We start from the raw sequence: 22999 nt of genomic DNA, 5'->3' as shown, positions 1-22999 counted from the left end.
ATTGCCAGATCAGTGTTACTTCATGATGGAAAAATTTCACAGTGCTGCGATATCAAATTTGGCATAGATTTACAAATACGGAGTTGAGTCTTCCTTGCTGTGCAATTTCCTGGTGTGTTTGGATCATTTCCTTTATTAAAAAAATCACATATATATATATAACTTTATCTGATCTCAAATATAATATCTATATTAAAGTTAAAGCCATAACGTTAAAAATCATACAGCTTCGATTCTATCTATATGAAAGTTAATCACCCGATGTAGAAATGTAATCTATTGTGCTGTACTTATTTATTTCGAGTGTTTAAATGCCAATTTTGGCTGAGAAATTAAAGTTAAACAAAAGGAAATATCTTTCTAAGAAATTCTAATTATGGTGATAGTTTTATTTAACAACTGTATTTACAACGAAAAAACCAAAACGCATTCAGTTATGAAAGTTCATAGGTATGGAATGCTTTTCAGTTGATCTAAAAATAGAATTTTAAACTGGATTTGAAATCAAACAAGAATAACAAGCAACAGGCTTTATGTGGTTTTTCACTTGTTGAAATGTGGCGAGATCACTCCGCGAACTCACTATGATATGCTGCGGGACAAATAGTCCCTTACTTCCGTTTCATGACAAGATGACCAGCACCGCCATCTTGGAGCTGAGTCTGGAGCAGGCTGACCTCGTCTACTACTCAGGTGATCGCATCAGGGGGGCGCTCATCGTGCACGTGGCCGCCCCAGTGACCATAGCAGGTGAGTTGTCTTTTCTTTAATGAGGGCATTGGTAAAGTATGTGTGAGTTGTCTTTTCTTTAATGAGGGCATTGGTAAAGTATATGTGTGTGTTGTCATGTCTTTAATGAGGGCAATGGTAAAAGTATATGTGTGTGTTGTCATGTCTTTAAAAAGGGGAATGGTAAAGTATATGTTAGAGTTGTCTTTTTTTAAAAAAGGCAACGGTAAAGTGTATGTGTCAGTTGTCAATACTTTAAAAAGGGCATTGGTAAAAGTATATGTGTGAGTTATTAGTTGTCAATTCTTAAAAAAGGCATTGGTAAAAGTATTTGTTTGAGTTGCCGATTCTCTAAAAAAGACTTGGTAAAAGTATATGTGTGAGTTGTCATTTCTTTAAAAAGTGCAATCCCTTCCAACACAATTAAGTATACGTGTCAACTGGTTATGCGCCATTGAGGCCATTGACTCCGATTTCAGCCTGCTTTTCTTTTTGGATTTGCTTCCATAGCCTTTGTCCAACCAAGAACAAACTACAAGGCAGCAGTTATTTGATTTTGGAGTTGTCTCTCCTAGAAGAGTGGCTGTCCCCAGCTAACGAGTTCGAACTCGAGACTTTTTGGTTTAGCAACCATGAGTTTTACAGACTCGACCACACCAACACCTTTATAACGTGAGATGGTAAAATAGATATTAAAAAATCACCCGCAATGTAAAAATGAAATGCGAAATGTTGCGTTTCCTTTGCTCCTTGTATGAACGTGTACTAACATGCAGTACATTATATCAATCAATACCAAGATTTACTTTAAATAAAACAATGCAAATGGGGTATGCATCTAAAATCTCAACTTGATAAGCGCAATATTTTTACAATGAAGTAAATCAATACATACGTTTCTTATGAAGTGACTATTGACAAAAAGCTTCAGGGGTTGTTTGGACTTCCTTTTGTCATCGTCAAAAAATTCAGCCCCACCCTCTAAAAAATAACGCTACTAGAGATTAGGTTGATTTATCAATTTTTATCACCTTGTTTTTAAAAATGCAAATTAAACTGAAAATAATTTTGAAAAAAAAAATGCGAAGCTTTATTTTCTAAACACTTCCTATTGTCTCATATCGCTACAAAAGTTCGAACTCAAGTTCGATGCGTGTGACGTCCTTTATGTAAGACAACTTAGTTATAGCATTATAATAGCAGCAATTTGTTACTTTGTTAAATACAAATATAGCTCCACTTTTTTTTCCGCCTAAATCTCCACCTTCGCTTACATACTAGGGTTACAGAGAATCCTTAGATACTAGCGCTATAGAGAAAAAGAATGTTTCCTTAGATACCAGGGCTATGGGGAAAAAAAAAGAATGTTTACATTTGAAAGCTACAATCTCTCAGTCGGATCCAACTAAAAGCCCTGTTTCCTGTGTGACAGTTTAGCAGTCCCCAGACACGGGACGGACACATCAAGTCCCAGACTGGTCAGCCGCTTCACTGGCTCCCTCGGGCACTCCCGGGAGAACAACAAACAGGCGACATCTTGACCCAATTTCCTTAGAGTGCCGTTTAATTTACATATAGAATGGTACCTTAGCTGTTAGCGGTGTTGTGGTCATTAGGATAGGCCATGAAAACATCCCACTTGATACGACCCAGTTTTCTTCCCACTTCACCGGATAGTCGTGAAGCGAATATGAAATATGGTCGAGATTTGTTATGAAGCTTTTAAATTTAGATAGGAATGGGTTAGTTTAGTACAAGCTTATCTAAGTTATTCTGTAAAAACGTACAGATTAAATGTAGTTCTTGTTGTATATATTACAAATGGGGCCTCACCTTTTATTATATATTACAAATTGACCCTTTATCTTGTAGAATTTATGGCAAATCAAATGAGCATTGTGTATTCCAGTTTGATTAAAATGAATCTCATGCTCCAGTAGAAATAAAGTGGTGCCCTCCTGGTTTTATAGCATAAGTGCTGAGATTATTTATCAGTTATGTTATTTAAAACAAATTGACTTAGATAAATAACAACATGATTTCATGAGCCTAATTAGTAAAGAGGTAACTTTATTATGTTGATGTAATAGTTTTCCTCAGAATTAATTATAGAATTAGACAATTCGAGGATATTGGAATAGAGGTGTATGTGGGTAAGTGTGTGTGGGAAAGTGTGTGTGTTTGTGAGAGGGAAGGCCATTCCACCGCTTGATACTCCGAAACCGAATAGATCATTCAAAGGAAATGTTAGGCTCTTTTCTTTCATGTTTCTGAAATCACGGAAACTAAAACTTAATAAAAAATGGTCTGGATCCACAGTGTAACCGTATCTGCTCTAGGGTTGATAGCCACACGCTGAACGTGAGCACGAGATGAATGCGCGTGCGTGCGAGTCGGTTGTGAGCTATTGAATTCTTTATAATGATAGAACACCCTGTCCCCCCCCTCCCCCTCCCCACCTCGTTAATGCTCCACCGGTGGAGTCGCGGCCTATCGGTTACCGTAAAGGTTACACCGCCTCACCCTTTGTCCACCGAGGTTGGTCTAAACGTAGCTGTCCGCACGCTAGCACGACGATCGTTTGCAGGAGAACATTTTGTAACGACGATCGCTTGCAGGAGAACATTTTGTAACGACGATCGCTTGCAGAAGAACAATTTGTAGTTCTCGAGGCACGGTGAGGTCATTGCACGCGCAGCTAGACAGAAATAGTTGGTAATTTGAGGTGCATGGGAAGATAAAATGTGTGACGTTTTAGGTCAGCTACAGTGAACAGAGAATGTGTGTATAGTTAGATCATGCACAAATAAGAAAAAAAATGTTTAAATAGCTGAGGTGTAAAGTCACAACAAATCTATGAATAGCCCAACTACAAGTACACACCAAACCTGTCAATAGTCTAACTACAACCACACAACAAACCTGTCAATAGTCTAGCTTCAACTATACAACAAATGTGAATATTACTACTATAAGTACACAAAATCCTTTGAGTATTACAACTACAACTACACAACAATCCTGAGAATATTACAACTACAGATACTCAAAACACTTGTGTATATTACAACTACAACTACACAACAATTCTGTGTATATTACAACTACAAGTAAACAAAAACCTTATGGGCAGTCTAGTTGGTAGACATCAGTTTTCTCTAAACTTAACCTTAACCCTAAGTCTAACCAAACCGACTAACGTGTCGTAATCAATAAAATCGATATATTAACAGGCGCCTACCTCGTGAATAACTAATGTTAGTATGCTAGATATACAACACAATCTTCTGGCTAGTTCGTTTAGTTATACAAACAACAAGAAACTCTGTCTAGCCGCACGCAATGCTAGTATCAGCGCTAATCAAACAAGAACCAGCAAATTTTATAAATAGCTGCATTATCATAATTTATGTATCTATGTTGACAGCAGCTGCTATAAAAAATTAACGATAAAAGTCAAAGGTCAAGTTTTAAAAAAACAAACTCACCAAGCGGTATTTAATATAATTATCGTTTAGTTGTATTGATTGACAATCTGGCGTCGACGGGAATACAAAACGGGTGTTTCGTTGTTATGGTAACCGGCTATTTTCCTGTTTGTTATTTATACATTTTTCCCCCAGAGAAGCAAGATATTAAAATAGCGATGAGGGTTTTACTTAAGATAAATACGACTAGCTTTATCTGATGACTCGGCAGTTTTAAAGATTAAGTTGGCTCAATGTGCGGGTTTAGGCAAAAATGGGATCACATTTATATCAGCAATCCAGCTGGTGATACTTACTTTAGGATCGTGATACTAGCTGTAGGGCAGGGATACTAGATTTAGTGATACTATCTTTAGGATAGTGATACTTGCTTTAGGGCAGTGATACTAGCTTTAGGTTTGTGATACTAGCTTTAGGGCAGTGATACTAGATTTAGTGATACTATCTTTAGGATAGTGATACTTGCTTTAGGGTAGTGATACTAGCTTTAGTGATACTAGCTTTAGGATAGTGATACTTGCTTTAGTGATACTTGCTTTAGTGATACTTGCTTTAGTGATACTTGCTTTAGGATCGTGATACTAGTTTAGGGCAGTGATACTAGCTTGAGTGATACTAGCTTTAGGGCAGTGATACTAGCTTTAGGTTAATGATACTAGCTTTAGTGATACTAGCTTTAGTGATTCTAGCTTTAGGATAGTGATTCTAGCTTTAGGGTAGTGATAACAGCTTTAGGGTAATGATACTAGTTTTAGTGATACTACTTAGGTTAGTGACACTAGCTTCAAGGTAGTGATACTAGATTTAGTGATACTAGCTTTAAGATAGTGATACTAGCTTAAGGGTAGTGATAGTAGCTTTAGGGTAGTGATATTAGCTTCAGGGTAGTGATATTAGCTTCAGGGTAGATATACTGGCTTTGAGGTAGTGATACTAGCTTAAGGGTAGTGATACTAGCTCTAGGATAGCGATACTGGCAAAATTAGCCTCAATCTCCCATGCTGCCATTTAAAAACTCACCCACTTCACCGAAAAAAAAAATCCAACGGAACACGAAGCCAAAAGTTCGCTTAAAACCTGACATCAAAAACACCCAATCACTTCCCTTTAACATCCCCTACATCTTCCTCTCCTGACATAAAAAACACCCAATCACTTCACTTTAACATCCCCTACATCTTCCTCACAGCCACCAAAAAAAAAAAAAAAAAAAAAAAAAAAAATCCCCTCTCCAAATTTACGCTGACCCACCTCACACCCCCACCCCCACACAACTCTAGCCCCACCCAGACCAAATTGAGTCAGGACCGTTCCCGTCCATCAACATAGGCGACGCCCCAACGACCGCAAACGTGACGATAAAAGCATCACTCTTCATCTAGGTTAGCTCTAGATCGATACGGAACCAAAAAAAGTGCTTGCTCTGGCACTACTCACATGCCACTACATCCCATCTCACGGTCCCACACAGCCTCACACAGCCCCCCCACAACACCACACACATGCCACTACAGGCCCACTCACATGCCACTACAGGCCCACACACAGACCCCCACAGTCCCACTCACATGCCACTACATCCCCACTCACGGTCCCCCCACAGGCCCTCACAACACCACACAGGTCCCCCACAACCCCACACACAGGCGCCCACAGCCCCACACACAGGCCCCCACAACCCCACACACAGGCCCCCACAACCCCACACACAAGTCCTGTGATCCAACAGTAAACAAAGTCCTGAATTCATGCACAGAACACTACACCAGGCTGTGTATAGAAGATAAATGGATATAGATCTAGTTGAAGGAAGGACTAAAAAGTGGATGTTGAAATATAGATCTAGTTGAAGGAAGGACTAAAAAAGTGGATATTGAAATATAGATCTAGTTGAAGTAAGGACTAAAAAGTGGATGTTAAAATATAGATGTAGATAAATGACGGACTAAATGTTGAAATATATATCTAGTTAAATGACGGACTAAATGTTGAAATATAGATCTAGTTGAAGGAGGGACTAAAAAGTGGATGTTGAAATATTTATCTAGTAGGAGGACGGACTAAAAAGTATGTTGAAAAACATATCAAGTAGAAGACTGGACTAAAATGTATCAAATAAGTGGATGTTGAAATATAATCTAGATCTAGTTGAATAAAGGACTAAAAAAGTATGTTGAAATATAGATCTAGTAGAAAGCTAGACTAAAAAATAGTACTTGATGAAATACAGATCTAGTAAATGACAGAGTAAAAAGTAACAAAATATAAGTGGATGTTGAAATATTAATCTAGTTAAAGAACGAAATACACAAGCTTAAATATATATGTTGAAATATATATCTAGTAAAAGGAAGGAATATGAAGCATAACAATAAGTGGATGCTGAAATATAGACCTAGTAGAATAAAAGGATTAAAAACATCAAAATAAAAGCGGATATTGAAATATTAGACTAGGATGAAATACGCATCTTAAAGTATATGCTGAATATAGATCTAGTTAAAGACGGAATACAAAGCATAGAAAAAAAGAGGATGTTGATTATAGATCTAGTAGAAGGCTGGAATACACAACACCAAAAGTGGAAGCTGAAATATAGATCTAGTAGAATAACAGACTACACAGCATCAATATCTTGTTAGAAGGATTGACATTTCCAAATGTCGAGTCAGTAACTGGTGGTTATATGCAAGATTATAGTTGTAGAAACGCTTGTTCTTTGAATTCTAGTTCTGAAAATATTTTACAATCAAGTACGAAAAGATGACGAATCTATCAGATGAAAATAGCCATCCTAATTATAAAGATGACCAATCTAGTCGTATAGTGACCGTCCTACCTCTGAAGATGACCAGTCTAGATGATGAACATGGCCATCCTACATTTGAAGGTAGCCAATATAGCTTGTTATGATGATTTTTCTAGTTCACGCATTTGACTTTTTCCTTGCAATAGATGACCATTCTAATTCACACATAATTCAACAACTCTTAATGGCCATCCTACATTTGAAGGTAGCCAATATAGCTTGTTATGATGATGTTTCTAGTTCACGCATTTGACTTTTTCCTTGCAATAGATGACCTTTCTAATTCACACATAATTCAACAACTCATCAATAGATGACCACTCTAATTCACACATAATTCAACAACTCATAATTAGATGACCATTCTAATTCACACATAATTCAACAACTCATAATTAGATGACCATTCTAATTCACACATAATTCAACAACTCATAATTAGATGACCATTCTAATTCACACATAATTCAACAACTCATAATTAGATGACCATTCTAATTCACACATAATTCAACAACTCATAATTAGATGACCATTCTAATTCACACATAATTCAACAACTCATAATTAGATGACCATTCTAATTCACACATAATTCAACAACTCATAATTAGATGACCATTCTAATTCACACATAATTCAACAACTCACAGTCAAGTACTCAGCTTAATGAGATGGATTCGTGTTGAATAAAATACACAACTCACTCTTTACAAAGATTGAAAAAGACAACACTAATGCTCAGGTAACTACATATCAGGAGATCTAATTTTATGGCGGTGCAAGTGACTAAAATATACAGTACAACAGGAAAACACTAGCGATGTTTGCAGCTTAAAATAGTGATCGAGTTGGATTTCCGTTATACTAAAGTAAACCAAATAATTCCCTTCTTCTTAAACACAATGAATTTCGCTATCCTTATCTAAAGAAAACACAATAGATCACTATTATCCCAAAGAAAAGCCAAACCCCATTGTCAGAAATATAAGGAGATAATTCATCAACCGTCTTCAGGGCTAAATGTTTCTTTGTGATTAGTTTTATACAGGCTGATAGGACCTTGTGTGTTTGTGTTTGTGTGTTAGTGGCGATATGTCAGCTTGTTGTACACTTGGTGAGTAGAGGTGGGGTTTGTTAGAGATGGGAGGAGGGGGTCCGTCTGTTTGTTTGCTGGGGGGGGGGGGTGCAAGAGATGGTTAGGGAAAGTGAGAGGGAATAAAGAGGTGAGATACGGGAGGAGGGGGTCCTTCTATGTGCTGGGGGGGGGGGGGGAATGCAGCAGAGAGTGAGTGAAAGTGAGAGAGAAAATGGGATGAGAGATGGAAGGAGGGTTCTTTCTGTTTGTGGGTTGGGGGAGAGGGGGGGGGGGAGTCAGGAGAGAGTGAGTGAAAATGGGAGAGAATAAAAGGATTGCATGCGAGGAAATCGATTGTCTTCTGCAATTGTAAGAAATTAAAAGAATGCAAGTAACCCACGTGACACTGTACTCCTTGTCTCAGTTGTAACCAGTCTTCGCTCTGTGCTTGTACGTACTACCATGTAGGACAATCTAAGGGACAGATTGTACCTTATACCAGCAGCCTGTATTTAAAGGGTTATAGTAATCTGACGGCTGCATACAGTAAAGCCATTAAGAAATAAAGAAATCCAACCTAGCTCATCACGTGACGACCTAAATAAGAATGATCTATGGTTAGCCAATTATGTCAAAGATATAATAGGTAGTTTCCTTTATAAAGACAGACCCTAATAATGTGAAATATTTGTATATTTTTTCCCCCCGCGCTAAATACAACCCGATTTAGAAAGCTAGAGTTAATGAGTCGATGAGCTCTACTTCATCTACGATTTGTTTCTCCAGCAGGTTGAAATGTCACTGACACACTAAAGCCAAATTGTTATAGCCAGTATTCAACCACGAACCGATCGATAAGTTAAAATGATTTTCCTCCCTGCAATATTGATGAAGTATTAACCGAAACGGAAATAAACCCCCAATGTCGCGGGAAGCATTTTATGCCTCTTTGTCCTTTGTTTTGTAAGATAATATATCTATCGCGTAAAACATATCCGATCAAGTCAGGTACCGAAAACATAGACAAGCCGAAAATTGGGGCTGATAATTTTATTGTTTGACCTTTCCACATTAAGATGCATGGATCAGCTGCCACTGTTGGCGCTCGTATATCGGACGATAATAGGCCACGTAGGGACGGAACTCTTTCATAATTTACTACCTGGTCGGGCTCCCGCGGGTTTGGTCATTTGGGAAATTTGCGAGAACCCAACCCGGTTTCAATCAACCCGTCTATGCATCCATCTCCAGTGTCGGACGATAATTCATCAGTTGATCCATACATAAGTCCGTCAATATTATCATGTTACATGCGTCAATCTACACACATCCAGCAATCTATCTGTCGAACCATACAACTTTCTGTCAGTCATATCCTCTGTCTGTCATACCATCCAATTCCGTCCGTCATACCATCCAACCACACGTCATACCATCCAGCAATCTGTCCGTCATACCATCCAGCAATCTGTCCGTCATACCATCCAACCACACGTCATACCATCCAACCACACGTCATACCATCCAGCAATCTGTCCGTCATACCATCCAGCAATCTGTCAATCATACCATCCAACCACACGTCATACCATCCAGCAATCTGTCCGTCATACCATCCAACCACACGTCATACCATCCAGCAATCTGTCCGTCATACCATCCAGCAATCTGTCCGTCATACCATCCAACCACACGTCATACCATCCAGCAATCTGTCCGTCATACCATCCAACCACACGTCATACCATCCAGCAATCTGTCCGTCATACCATCCAGCAATCTGTCCGTCATACCATCCAACCACACGTCATACCATCCAGCAATCTGTCCGTGATACCATCCAGCAATCTGTCCGTCATACCATCCAGCAATCTGTCCGTCATACCATCCAGCAATCTGTCCGTCATACCATCCAACCACACGTCATACCATCCAGCAATCTGTCCGTCATACCATCCAGCAATCTGTCCGTCAAACCATCCAACCACACGTCATACCATCCAACCACACGTCATACCATCCAACCACACGTCATACCATCCAACCACACGTCATACCATCCAACCACACGTCATACCATCCAACCACACGTCATACCATCCAACCACACGTCATACCATCCAGCAATCTGTCCGTCATACCACCCAACCAACTGGCCGTCATACCATCCAACCACACGTCATACCATCCAACAATATGCCCACCCGTCCACCAAACCCCCTGTAGCCAAATCCCATCTTTACGAATAGAGTCTCTAATATTTCCAACATCTCAAGTTCCATAACCCCTGTATGTCTGTGTAGCCTGTTGTCTCCCCTCGCCCCTGTCAATGTCCATAGAATATTTGATCCATCCATACGCCATCTTGCCAGCTCCCCTTTATTTCAAACAACCCTCCCCCATGCCCTGTCCGCTATTTAATTCCACAATGTCAGCATGGTGTTCTTCCCTTGTCACTCATACCTTGTTCAATGTACATCAGGTTTGATAGGAGTTGTCTTCCCATTATTTATCTATACCCCTCTCCTCCCAATTATTTGTCTATACCCCTCTCCTCCCAATTATTTGTCTATACCCCTCTCCTCCCAATTATTTGTCTATACCCCTCTCCTCCCAATTATTTGTCTATACCCCTCTCCTCCCAATTATTTGTCTATACCCCTCTCCTCCCAATTATTTGTCTATACCCCTCTCCTCCCAATTATTTGTCTATACCCCTCTCCTCCCAATTATTTGTCTATACCCCTCTCCTCCCAATTATTTGTCTGTACCCCTCCCCTCCCAATTATTTGTCTATACCCCTCTCCTCCCAATTATTTGTCTATACCCCTCTCCTCCCAATTATTTATCTATACCCCTCCCCTCCCAATTATTTGTCTATACCCCTCTCCTCCCAATTATTTGTCTATACCCCTCTCCTCCCAATTATTTATCTATACCCCTCCCCTCCCAATTATTTATCTATACCCCTCCCCTCCCAATTATTTATCTATACCCTTCCCCTCCCAATTATTTATCTATACCCCTCCCCTCCCAATTTTTTGTCTATATTCCTCTCCTCTCCCATCCCAATTATTTATCTATACCCCTCCCCTCCCAATTATTTATCTATACCCCTACCCTCCCAATTATTTATCTATACCCCTCCCCTCCCAATTATTTATCTATACCCCTCCCCTCCCAATTATTTATCTATACCCTTCCCCTCCCAATTATTTATCTATACCCCTCCCCTCCCAATTTTTTGTCTATATTCCTCTCCTCTCCCATCCCAATTATTTATCTATACCCCTCCCCTCCCAATTATTTATCTATACCCCTCCCCTCCCAATTATTTATCTATACCCCTCCCCTCCCAATTATTTATCTATACCCTTCCCCTCCCATTTTTTTGTCTATATTCCTCTCCCATTTATTTATCTATACTTTCTATACCCATCTCCTCCCAATTATTTATCTATACCTCACTCCTTTTATGTTTATTTCTACACCCCCCTCCCGCCTCCGGCTAATATTTGTCCTGACTAACCACGTCTGCCAATATTTCTAGCACATTGCTGTCCTGTATCTATGGCAATGAAAGTTTTATCTCACTGCTTTACAACACCTGAAACTGAATGGCCAATATTTCTAGCACATTGCTGTCCTGTATCTATGGCAATGAAAGTTTTATCTCACTGCTTTACAACACCTGAAACTGAATGTTCCAGAACGAAGTCTAAAAATCTGCATTTCATTTCATACCGATATAAAAACGTACTCTGCCATAGCCAGATCTGGGATGAAAAAGGAAAAGGATTTGATTATTTGTAATTTGGAAAATACTTTATATATATATATATATATATATATATATATATATATATATATATATATATATATATATATATATATATATATATATATATATATATATATATATATATATATATATATATATATATATATATATATATATATATATATATATATATATATATATATATATATATATATATATATGTATATGTATACATATATATATATATATATATATATATATATATATATATATATATATATATATATATTATATATATATATATATATATATATATATATATATATATATATATATATATATATATATATATATATATAAGTTATCGCGGTATTACTTTGTGTAGTAGTGCTGTTACATTGTTGCGAGATGATGAAAGAAACTGTAGAGGTGGCTGTGGCTTTTATAGAAGTGTAGCTGGCGATATGGCTATTGTATGTGAATGTGTGTGTTTGGGTTGTAGGGGGTGGTGGGGGTGGTGGAGTGGTAGATAGTTAATGCGCACTTGAAATATTTTAGTTGAAAGTGAGGGGCGGGGGGTCGGATTACTTTATTTAGAACACTGTCAAGACAACTTAATTTTTTAAAATCCAGAAAGAACTAAACCTAGCGAAAAGGAACATTACAAAAAAAAATATTCACCAAACTTTTATTCTGAGTGATACTAAATAAAATATTATAGCTGTCGTATACTCAAGGCTATTTTTATGTTTGACTTGCAACATTTGATGAAGAACATGTCATTTAGCAGACCTTTAGAGGAATTAAGCAAAAGTTACACTAAAATCGACATGCATTACTGTCGAGGAAACAGCATCACTAAATCGTGTGCTAGAAATATTTCGGATTTACTCTTAGGACGTCTAAATTATAAAACAGGAGAACAAACAAAAATATTATCAATGTGAAGGTCTTTGGCTGTGTATGAAAGCCCACAGATAGGGGAAGCAATTATATTCAAGGGACAATACTCTCATTATTAATATAAAAATACGGATCATTTCCTGGATGAAATAACAACCACACAGTTTGGGATTATGCCGGATAAAGAAAATAACTTAAAAACGAAGAATTTTTTATTTAAAAAAATTAACACTGGTGATAAATAATTAGTAATTAAAAGTTTTGTAGTATTAACATTAGTTTAAAGTAGACGTACGAAAAAATTATAACTTACACACTCTGAAATGTAAACAGTTTCGAAAAAAAATATTGTCCAATCGCAGATCGATAAACAGTTGTTTGACCTTTGAACTCCAGACGCCCCCGGCCACTCACAAGGTCGTTACCCAGACAGTGAAGCCAGGCAAGCATCTTGTCAAAACTTTAACAACCGATTATCTTGTCGAGATGGTCCTCCACCGCCTCGTGTCAGTTTTTCTTTAGTAGGACCGACATGACAGAAACCATACTTCTGATACTCAGTGGCTTCCCTTTATCACGGTGTCCAGATTAGGAGAGGGAGAGAAAAACAACATCGATTTGAGAGCTGTGGTTACTGTCTTTATTCAGCTAGATCATCGTCTTTATGCTATTCTGTTGTAACGGACACCTATCTACCAGCCAGATAGATGGTGAACGCCCCCGGATTCTTTTTTGGGGTTATATGCAAATGACATAAAGCCTAAATGAATGAACACTAACTCAACAACACACTAGGGCTCGATTTCGATGTCTAGGGAAAACTAGTGATACCATTGAAGTTAACAACTCATTCAATCTGCATACAACCTTTAATAAGCGAACACAGTTGTGGCAGAACACTAGGTTAAACGAGATAAAATATTTAATTTAGAAAATAACAAAACCCAACTTACAAAGCGTAAGAAAAAATACTATCACAGATTCTAGCACTGTATAAAAATAGCCACAGGTCACACAACACTGCTATAGCATCAAGAATCACTTGGCCTCAAGTAATATAATACTAGAATACTAAAACAACTTAAGAATGCATAGCACACTCAGGACTTAAGTTCTCTCACGTTCAAATGGTCAGAATGAATTGCCGGACAATATGGACGGCCTGGTCAAGATGGACTGCCTCGTGCTGCCTGTGTGCGATCTAGTTAAAGACTTAGGCAACAGGGGAGATTATCCTCAACTCATGTAGCCATTGGTTGGGGTGGTCATCTGATCTGAATCAATCAATCAGATCTTGATGGAAAATTTCTTAGTCTTAGACATTCTTAATAAGACAGTGGAAAAAACCCGGTTGTTGCACCATCAATCCATATATGGTATTATGACAATGTCAAAATAAAACATTACTAGACCTAAGTAGGTCACACTGTCTTTTTGCTATCGTGACTGTCTTTATGCTATTCTGTCTTTATGCTATTCTGTCTTTATGCTATTCTGTCTTTATGCTATTCTGTCTTTATGCTATTTTGTCTGCCTTTATGCTATTCTGTCTGTCTTTATGCTATTATGTGATTGTCTTTATTAAGCTAGATCTATCTCTCATTGGCTTTATGCTATTCTTCACTGTCTTTATCAAGTTTTGACTCCTAAGCTATCGCCTACATGTGATTGTGTTTTTATCAATGAGGTTCTGCCTTATTCGATCATTGCATTTATCCTAATTTGTATTTACTTCTCCTACAAATAGGAGTCATTTATACTAATTAATCACAACATACACCATTGGGTCCGTGTAGTTTTATATCCTATTTGTCCGTATCATCTACCCTTTTGGGCCATTTCACATATCAGGAGTACGGAATGTAGCCTAGACTGAATTTAGAACACCCCCACCCTGTTCCCCCACTCGACGATTCCACCATACTTGTCACATCCCTCGGGCTAAAGACGGTGAGGTATCCCCAGAATGCGTTATTGACCTGCACTATCCCGTAGTTAATTAAGAGGCTTGTCTTGTGTTGGCGCACAGTGTCTGGTTAATTAGCTCCAAGGGTTTGTTCAGTGCTGCTGTATGCTACAACCGCTACAGATATCCTACAATATTTCAAAGATCTGTTTTCAGATACTCACATTTTTCAGATTTCAACAATGTTTTTCAGATATTTAATAAAAATTTTCAGATATTTAATAACATTTATAGATACGAAAAATGATTTTCATACGACATTTCAGAAAACCAGACATTTTATCACCAGACATTTCAGAAAACCAGACATTTAACTAAACCAGACATTTTTTCTAACTTCTAACAGTACTACAAGACTTCTCACAAAATTTTAAGACATCCATTATTTTCAAATGTCCAATGACATATAAAATACCCAATAAACAAAAACAGTTATCATAAGTCTTTAAATTTATCTCTGCTGATTTAATAGATGTTACTTCTGTTCTACATGTTGGAACTTTAATGCTAACATTTTCTATGTAAAACTTTGAGATGTGTTTAAAACAATGGCACACCGAACCTCTACTTGACCTGGATTAATCACTACTCGCTGGCTAATTGCTCGTGCTCTAATGGCCAAATCGTATCGATGCTAGAACAGAATCAGGTCGACCCTGTACTTGACGCACTCTGTACCCCACCCCTTCACACAGCCGAGCAATCCCATTCAGGCAATCACGTACAGGCAATCCGATTAGTCGAGCAGGATTGCTCGTGGTAAGTTACAATCATAAGGAGTGTTTTCATTGGTTAGCTCATATTTTTTAATGGAATACAAGAAAAGAATAAAAATTCTCGTCCACCTCTTCTCTCTCTGCCTTTCTATCTCTCTCTACACACACACACACACACATATGTATGTATGTATGTATATATATATATATATATATATATATATATATATATATATATATATATATATATATATATATATAATATGTATATATGTATTTAATATGTATATACATATAAACACACACATATATACATATATATATATATATATATATATATATATATATATATATATATATATATATATATACATACAACACGCTTAGTAGTGTGTCCTTCCAATTGTCATTTGGTCCTTCCCTCGGTAGTTGAGTTTCCCCAGCGTAGTGGAATTAACTGTGCTGTTGACATGAAACTCACGCTGAGAATCTCAGCGAGATACCGCAGGCAAACACGTTCTAGAGTTCCAAATCAACCAATGTGTAAATCTCTGTCGGCTTCTTGGTGTGCATCGTTATATATATATATATATATATATATATATATATATATATATATATATATATATATATATATATATATATATATATATGGTAGTATATGCTAATTGAAGATATTAAAATTGTTCTGAAAAAATAACTTACGTTTATATTGATAGGTTAACTTGAGTGTAACGTATTGTGAGACATACACAATTTGAGCTCGTTTAACTCGTTTAATTAAATTCTGGAGCAAAAAGTATTTGAGCTTAACACAGTTTTAGGTCTACAATATAATATAAAAAATTTAGTGCTTTACGAATTCTGAACTTATTCTGAGATAAAGGTTTGAGCTGTTGGGTCGCAACATGTGAACTAAATCAATTATGGACATGAATCATTTGATCTACATCGAAATCTACACATTTAGACATGAAAATCTAGTAAAACGCGAATAAAAATCAGTAAATGTTTGTGTAATATGTTTTTATAAAAAACTAAATAAAAACAGACGCTATACTCATGGTCAATGCCATAACTCTAATCCTAACTAACTAATTAATCCCACAAATTACCAATTTACTTATTATACCAGCTAAATACATATATTCTCTTAATCTTATTAATGCACCAGATATTATTCTCTCATGTAACATCAAAGACATCTAAACATGCCTTCCCTGAATGTCAAGAATCTGCGTCAACCCTGAAGGCTTTGATCAATAGCAAATCAATAGAAGATTCGCTCATTGAGGCGTTTGGCTTAACGTTCCCCCCCCCCCCCCCCCCCCCCAACACCCTTCTCCCACAGACACCTGCTGTAAGATCTTCTGCTTTAACTTCTGATTCTTTCCGCTGTGCTTCAAGTCCCAGGACTCTTCTGTCTGATCTGGAACTTCTCAAGATGTCTGCTCTGCTTCTCTGTAACAATGTTGGAGAGAGACAGAGAGATACGGAGAGAGGTTGAGATAAACAGAGAGGAGAGAGGCGGGGAGAGAAAGAGAGGCAGAGTTTTAAAAAATAAACCACGAGATTTAGAATGAGAGAAAGAAAAAGACAAAGGGAGAAAAGAAATACGGAAGTGAGGTAGAAGACGATGCCAATGATAAAATGAGAGATAAACTTGACTTACAATACATGAAAAGGCTTTTTGGTTCAACTTTGGGAGTTTTTTTATGCTACAACTTTGGGAGTTTTTTAATGCACAACTTTGGGAGTTTGTTGGTAGATGAGAAGTGGTTTAAAAAAAACGAAATACTTCAACCAACTCAATGGTAACCAAAGGTGAAATAAGATTTCGAGTAAGGTGAAAAGTTACATTAAAAAGTGGAGAATACCTCAATCATCACTCGACTTTACAACCATGACACAACCTCACAATGACAAACCCACACCATCACACACAACCCAACACCATCTCACCTCTCTAGCTAAATGGATGTAAACAGGTTTCACCTCTCTAGCTAAATGGATGTAAACAGGTCTCACCTCTCTAGCTAAATGGATGTAAACATGTATCACCTCTCTAGCTAAATGGATGTAAACAGGTCTCACCTCTCTAGCTAAATGGATGTAAACAGGTCTCACCTCTCTAGCTAAATGGATGTAAACAGGTCTCACCTCTCTAGCTAAATGGATGTAAACAGGTCTCACCTCTCTAGCTAAATGGATGTAAACAGGTCTCACCTCTCTAGCTAAATGGATGTAAACAGGTCTCACCTCTCTAGCTAAATGGATGTAAACAGGTCTCACCTCTCTAGCTAAATGGATGTAAACATGTATCGCCTCTCTAGCTAAATGGATGTAAACAGGTCTCACCTCTCTAGCTAAATGGATGTAAACAGGTCTCACCTCTCTAGCTAAATGGATGTAAACTGGTCTCACCTCTCTAGCTAAATGGATGCTATACAGGTCTCACTTCTCTAGCTAAATGGATGTAAACAGGTCTCACCTCTCTAGCTAAATGGATGTAAACAGGTCTCACCTCTCTAGCTAAATGGATGTAAACAGGTCTCACCTCTCACCTCTCTAGCTAAATGGATGTAAACATGCCTCACTTCTGTAGCTAAATGGATGCTACACAACATGAATTCACCTCTCTAGCTAAATGGATGTATACAGGTCTCACCTCTCTAGCTAAATGGATGTAAACAGGTCTCACGTCTCTAGCTAAATGGATGTAAACAGGTCTAACCTCTCTAGCTAAACGGATGCAACACAACATGAATTCACCTCTCTAGCTAAATGGATGCTATGAGAAGGAGGGAGATGAGAGCCCAACTGATGCTGTAAATTGCTGATAAATCATGGCTGAGCTTAGAAGAGCTCACAAGTTTATCACACGAAAGCCGTTGAATGACGGCGATTGGCTTATGTGGCCAGCACAGGCTATTTAGGGGATGCACGCGGGAAATTGTCCGCTCACGCACACAGTGCACGTTGTGTCTGCTCGTGCAGGGGAAGTAGAGTATGGCTGAATCGCTCACCGTGAAATGTGATGAAATCTACATAAGGGAAAAGTCATCCGCCGTGAAATGTTGATAACAGCCAGATGATGGCTGAATTAACCTCAGAGGAAGCCACATCTAGATAAGTAACGCCCACGCCGATTCGTTTTTCCCTAGATCGAGTGAGTGGGCATTTGTCCCAGTGGTCAACTTAACCCACCTTTCTATTCCTTCTGGGACGTATATGGTTAATAGAACTTTTCTTACCTGGGAAGCGAGTTGGTCAAATTGTACACAGGTAGGGATACTCTAGATATATTTGTCTACTGCACCGGTTTATAATCTACAGGATTTATGGGGGTCAGCGACGTGTAGAGTAAACCAAACAATAGCGTTTTTTTTCATTGTATAGGGTTACGGGTCGTTTGGGTTTTATAAAAAGGGGTCGCCACTCGAAAATGGGATGGAGTGGCCTAGCGGTAGAGAGCTGGACTGCTAACCCGTAAGTCTCGAGTTCGAATCCGGATTCAAGTCAGAACACCGTCCCTGAGTCCACCCAACTCTGATGGGTACCTAACTCACGTTAAGGAAAGTAAGGCGGCTGGTCATAGTGCTGACCACACTATCTCTTCATATGCCGAGGTTACAGAAACAAGTGAACTCCACTTCACTTGCCCTATAGACCATCAGGTTTGAAAAGGGAACTTTGCTTTACTTTTTTACTCGAAAATGTATGGGAACCTGTGGTCTACTGGGAAGAAGAAATCTAGTGGATTATGGTTAGTGACTGGCGATACTCATCTTCCTCATGTGGAATTTTTCTGTTTCGTTGTTGTCTAAATACATTAAAACAGAATAATAAAATAACCCTTTGTATGCTGCGGCTGTCTACATTTTGAATAAGCTGTGTTTTATCTCAATATGTCTCGTATGATAACCCAACAAAATGTAACTTAATGTGCAGAATGTATATAAATTACCTTATTTTCACATAATTGTTATGATTTTATACAAAACATCGTTCTTCGTTTTTTTTTTCTTACTGATGTCCGGTGGTATTAAAAATGATATTAATTTATGAGAAATGGGATTTAATAGTAAAGCTGTCGTTTGTTTATCTTATTTACAAAAAATCGTCAATATACATTTATCCTCTGGAAATTAATATGCGACCATTACAATGTGTTTTTACACTGCATTTCAATTATTTTAAACACCTATAATTTAACTTTAAAAAAGCATTTGAGTAAATCGTTTTTCCTAAAACGAGGCCTTGTAATGGGAGTAGAGTTGACGAGGATCTATGAATAAATACCAACCATTATTGATCTCAGTTAGTCAGATAGAAATGTGTTGTGTCGGTTCTTTATGGGGCATGGTGGAACTATGATCTATTGACCAACGCTGTGTGTGATACATAAACACTTTGCAGAAATGTATGGATGTGTTCATAACTATACTGTGATATGTGATGTTAGTTTATCACTAGAATGTGATGTATGAATGTTAAATCATCATTCGACTGTGATGTGTGGATATTAGATCATCACTAGACTGTGATGTGCTGATGTTAAATCATCACTAGACTGTGATGTGCTGATGTCAGTTCATCTCTAGACTATGATGTGTGATGTTAGATCATCACTCGACTGTGATGTGTGGATGTTAGATCATCATTAGACTATGATGTGTGATGTTTATCATCACTCGACGGTGCTAGCAGGAACAGAAAGAAGAACACCATCTCTGTGTGTCAAAAAAAAAAAAGAAACCTTTAAAAATATTTTCCTTAATGGATTTTGTTTTTTGGATCATTGCGGATTTGTTTGATTCAAAATACGACTGTAAACGAACAAACTGAAAACTGTGTCGAAACACACAGCAGTTTCTTTGTACTGTTTTATATATATATATATATATATATATATATATATATATATATATATATATATATATATATATATATATATGCGTGTATGTGTGTCTGTGTATCCAGGTATACACATGTATACTGCTACAATTTATAATCCAACCGACACTGAAACTTTTCGAACCCCCCCCCCCCCCACCCCCTCTTGCTTTAATCTCACCACCCCCTCCCCTCCCGTCCTAATGAGATATCTTTTCTAGCCCAGCGACGGCTATTATGCTCCGACCCGACGGGTGGGGGTAGTATTGAATTAGGGGCCACTTGATTCGTGCCCAGAGGGGGATAATGAATTTTGTGGCTCCGCTGTGGCATATAGGTGGGCTGATTTTTGTTGCGAGGCTCTTGACTGAAATCCTGGTTCGGTGCCGGGATTAAAGGGCTTCACATGGAATAATCTCTGGAACTGGAGAGTAGGACTATGATTGTGAAGGGAGACAAATCGTACTGAAGGGAGACAATCGCTTAGATAGGGAGAATTGTTTAGTGAAGAGGGAGTAATCGTGAGGGAATAGAACGTAGAGGATAATTGTGAATGGAGCTAAAATGAAACGACTTTTCTGAGAGTAGTTGTGTAAAATGGAAATATAAGTTCCTATAGGAGAGCTTGATTAAAAAGTTTAATCAAAGTTCAATAGCTATATAAGTATAAGGAATTTGAGAGTTGTGAGGAAATGATAGAGAGAAACAGTTTTAATAGAAATAATACTTTCATTAGAGATAGAAGACATTAAACACACTAATCCTTATACATCTCAAGTTTAGGAGCTTATAATTAGGCGCGATTGAAATGGAAAGTTTTTAAATGTAATGTAACTTACAAATATAACTGCTGCATGAATATTTTTCTTTTAATAATGTGTCTACCGTTTATGGAAGTTTTTCCCTTAACTTCAACACACGACTAGGGAATGAAAATAAACGTGAACTACATCATTCATATCGTTAGAATTAGAGTTGACTTATTAGGACTAGAAGGCTATATTTGATTTAGTTTGAAGTATTATTTTTGTTACAAAAATTTTCTTTTGTTTTCGACATTATTCCGACTTTGGTAAATACATTTTGCTAACACACGAACACACGTGCATTTTTCCTTTACGGTCAGCGGAGCACACTACAAATAGGGACTTACACACGTGTCCTAGTTTCGATTTCTTTTCTCGAATATATTCTTTCCCATCATTATTTTTGGGCACGTTTTGTTTTCATATTCTCTTTATTCCGATCCATCTCTAAGCGTGGTTTGATTGGTCAGATTAAGTGCTTTCGGTGATCACGTGATGAGGATTAACTTGTGACTGACGTTAAGTGAACTGTTCTAAAACCAGGAATCCACAAAAAAAAGTTTTCAATCGCTCCACAATCTGAGCACTGAGTAGGCTGAGAGGCTAGGTATTGACGTCTGCAGAGAATGGTCGTTAACTTGAACACAGTGTTTCAATCTGGGTAGGAATAAAACGCAACCTGTCCCATCATCAAAGAGATAACTCAGTGGATGGGCAGTTACAGAGATACCTATAATCGTGGGTAAGCGAGGTACGCAACCTTCAATTGTTTGACCGGATGAGTTAATGGCCGGTGGAATTGGGATAAAAATAGATACATTTTGAAGCGAAGTAAATTAACATTGGCTTGTATTAGAGGGAATGTATAAGTGCATCAGCACAATGTAATGAGATTTATGGGTTTTAGTACTTGAATGTTTTCTTGTGTGGGGTGGGGGTTTTAGGGGGTCATCCATAAATGACGTCACGCTTTTTTGGACGATTTTTACCCCCCCGCTTCCCACCCCCTCCGTCACACATCGTCACAAAAAGCCTACAACCCAAAATTACAGTTGAATTTTTCTTAAAATATGATATTTTTCCAAAATCTTGTCTGAACTCTGTCAACACAGAGTGTGGGGTAGCGGTGGGGGGGGGGGGGGGTGATAGAACATTAGTGTTTATTACAATAAGAGACTGACAAAACTACTTAAAGGATTATCTTAACCCTAATTAAGACGCTATGCTGACAGGTGTATGTCCTACCACCACACTAAATCAACCCCCGCTCCCCCCTCCCTCCGGTCCTACACAAAACAAAACAATTTGTCCTAGTTTTAAAAATATTACTTTAATAACACCCTTACTAAATTATTTGAAGTTCTGAGCAAACTTTCAAAACCATAACCCCAATATATACTGACCTAATTGTCAAAGCCAATGACAAAAATTATTCTGTAATAATTTTTCATTCTGGCTTTTAAACGCCGCGTCAAAACCTGGCACCTAAAAAAAAAATTGAGTTCGAGTTTATTGATTTGAATTGACAAATGGAAGTCGGGGAAACCGCAAAAGTCCAGCAATTAAGAAAATTTAACCGGCAACTCCGTATGCTCACTCACGCTTTCGTCTTGTGTTTGATGACATTTCAGATTTTAAGTGCGAAAATTATTTTTTAGTGTTTGTGATTAGTTGGGGAGTCTGCATTGAATGATTTAACTAAATCACGTGATTAAATTATTAAAACTTCAAAGTGCACTTGTAAACAAAGGTGACTTGTTGTGAGGGTCAGCCAGGGAGTGTTTAGGTCGTCACTCTGTCCCTGACTTTCACAGTGTCTAGGGTTGT

General features: G+C 37.8%; 1 protein-coding gene across 2 annotated transcripts in view; it reads left to right on the top strand.

Annotated features, from left to right (window-relative positions):
• The first annotated feature begins 312 nt into the window (after positions 1-312).
• LOC131958380 (arrestin domain-containing protein 17) overlaps positions 313-22999 on the top strand; it is a 40519-nt gene continuing 17832 nt past the window's right edge. For both annotated transcript variants that reach the window (XM_059323393.1, XM_059323392.1), the window contains exon 1: positions 313-750. In XM_059323393.1, coding sequence (XP_059179376.1) covers positions 585-750 — 166 coding nt within the window. In that variant the 5' untranslated portion in view covers positions 313-584. The remainder of the gene's footprint in view (positions 751-22999) is intronic.

This window comes from Physella acuta, unplaced genomic scaffold (genome assembly GCF_028476545.2).
Source record: "Physella acuta isolate Inbredline_101_S28 unplaced genomic scaffold, ASM2847654v3 ptg001322l, whole genome shotgun sequence".
In the NCBI taxonomy this organism is placed as follows: Eukaryota; Metazoa; Mollusca; class Gastropoda; family Physidae; genus Physella; species Physella acuta.
Note: the sequence above shows the minus strand (reverse complement) of the source record. Positions and strands in the feature narration are given on the sequence as shown.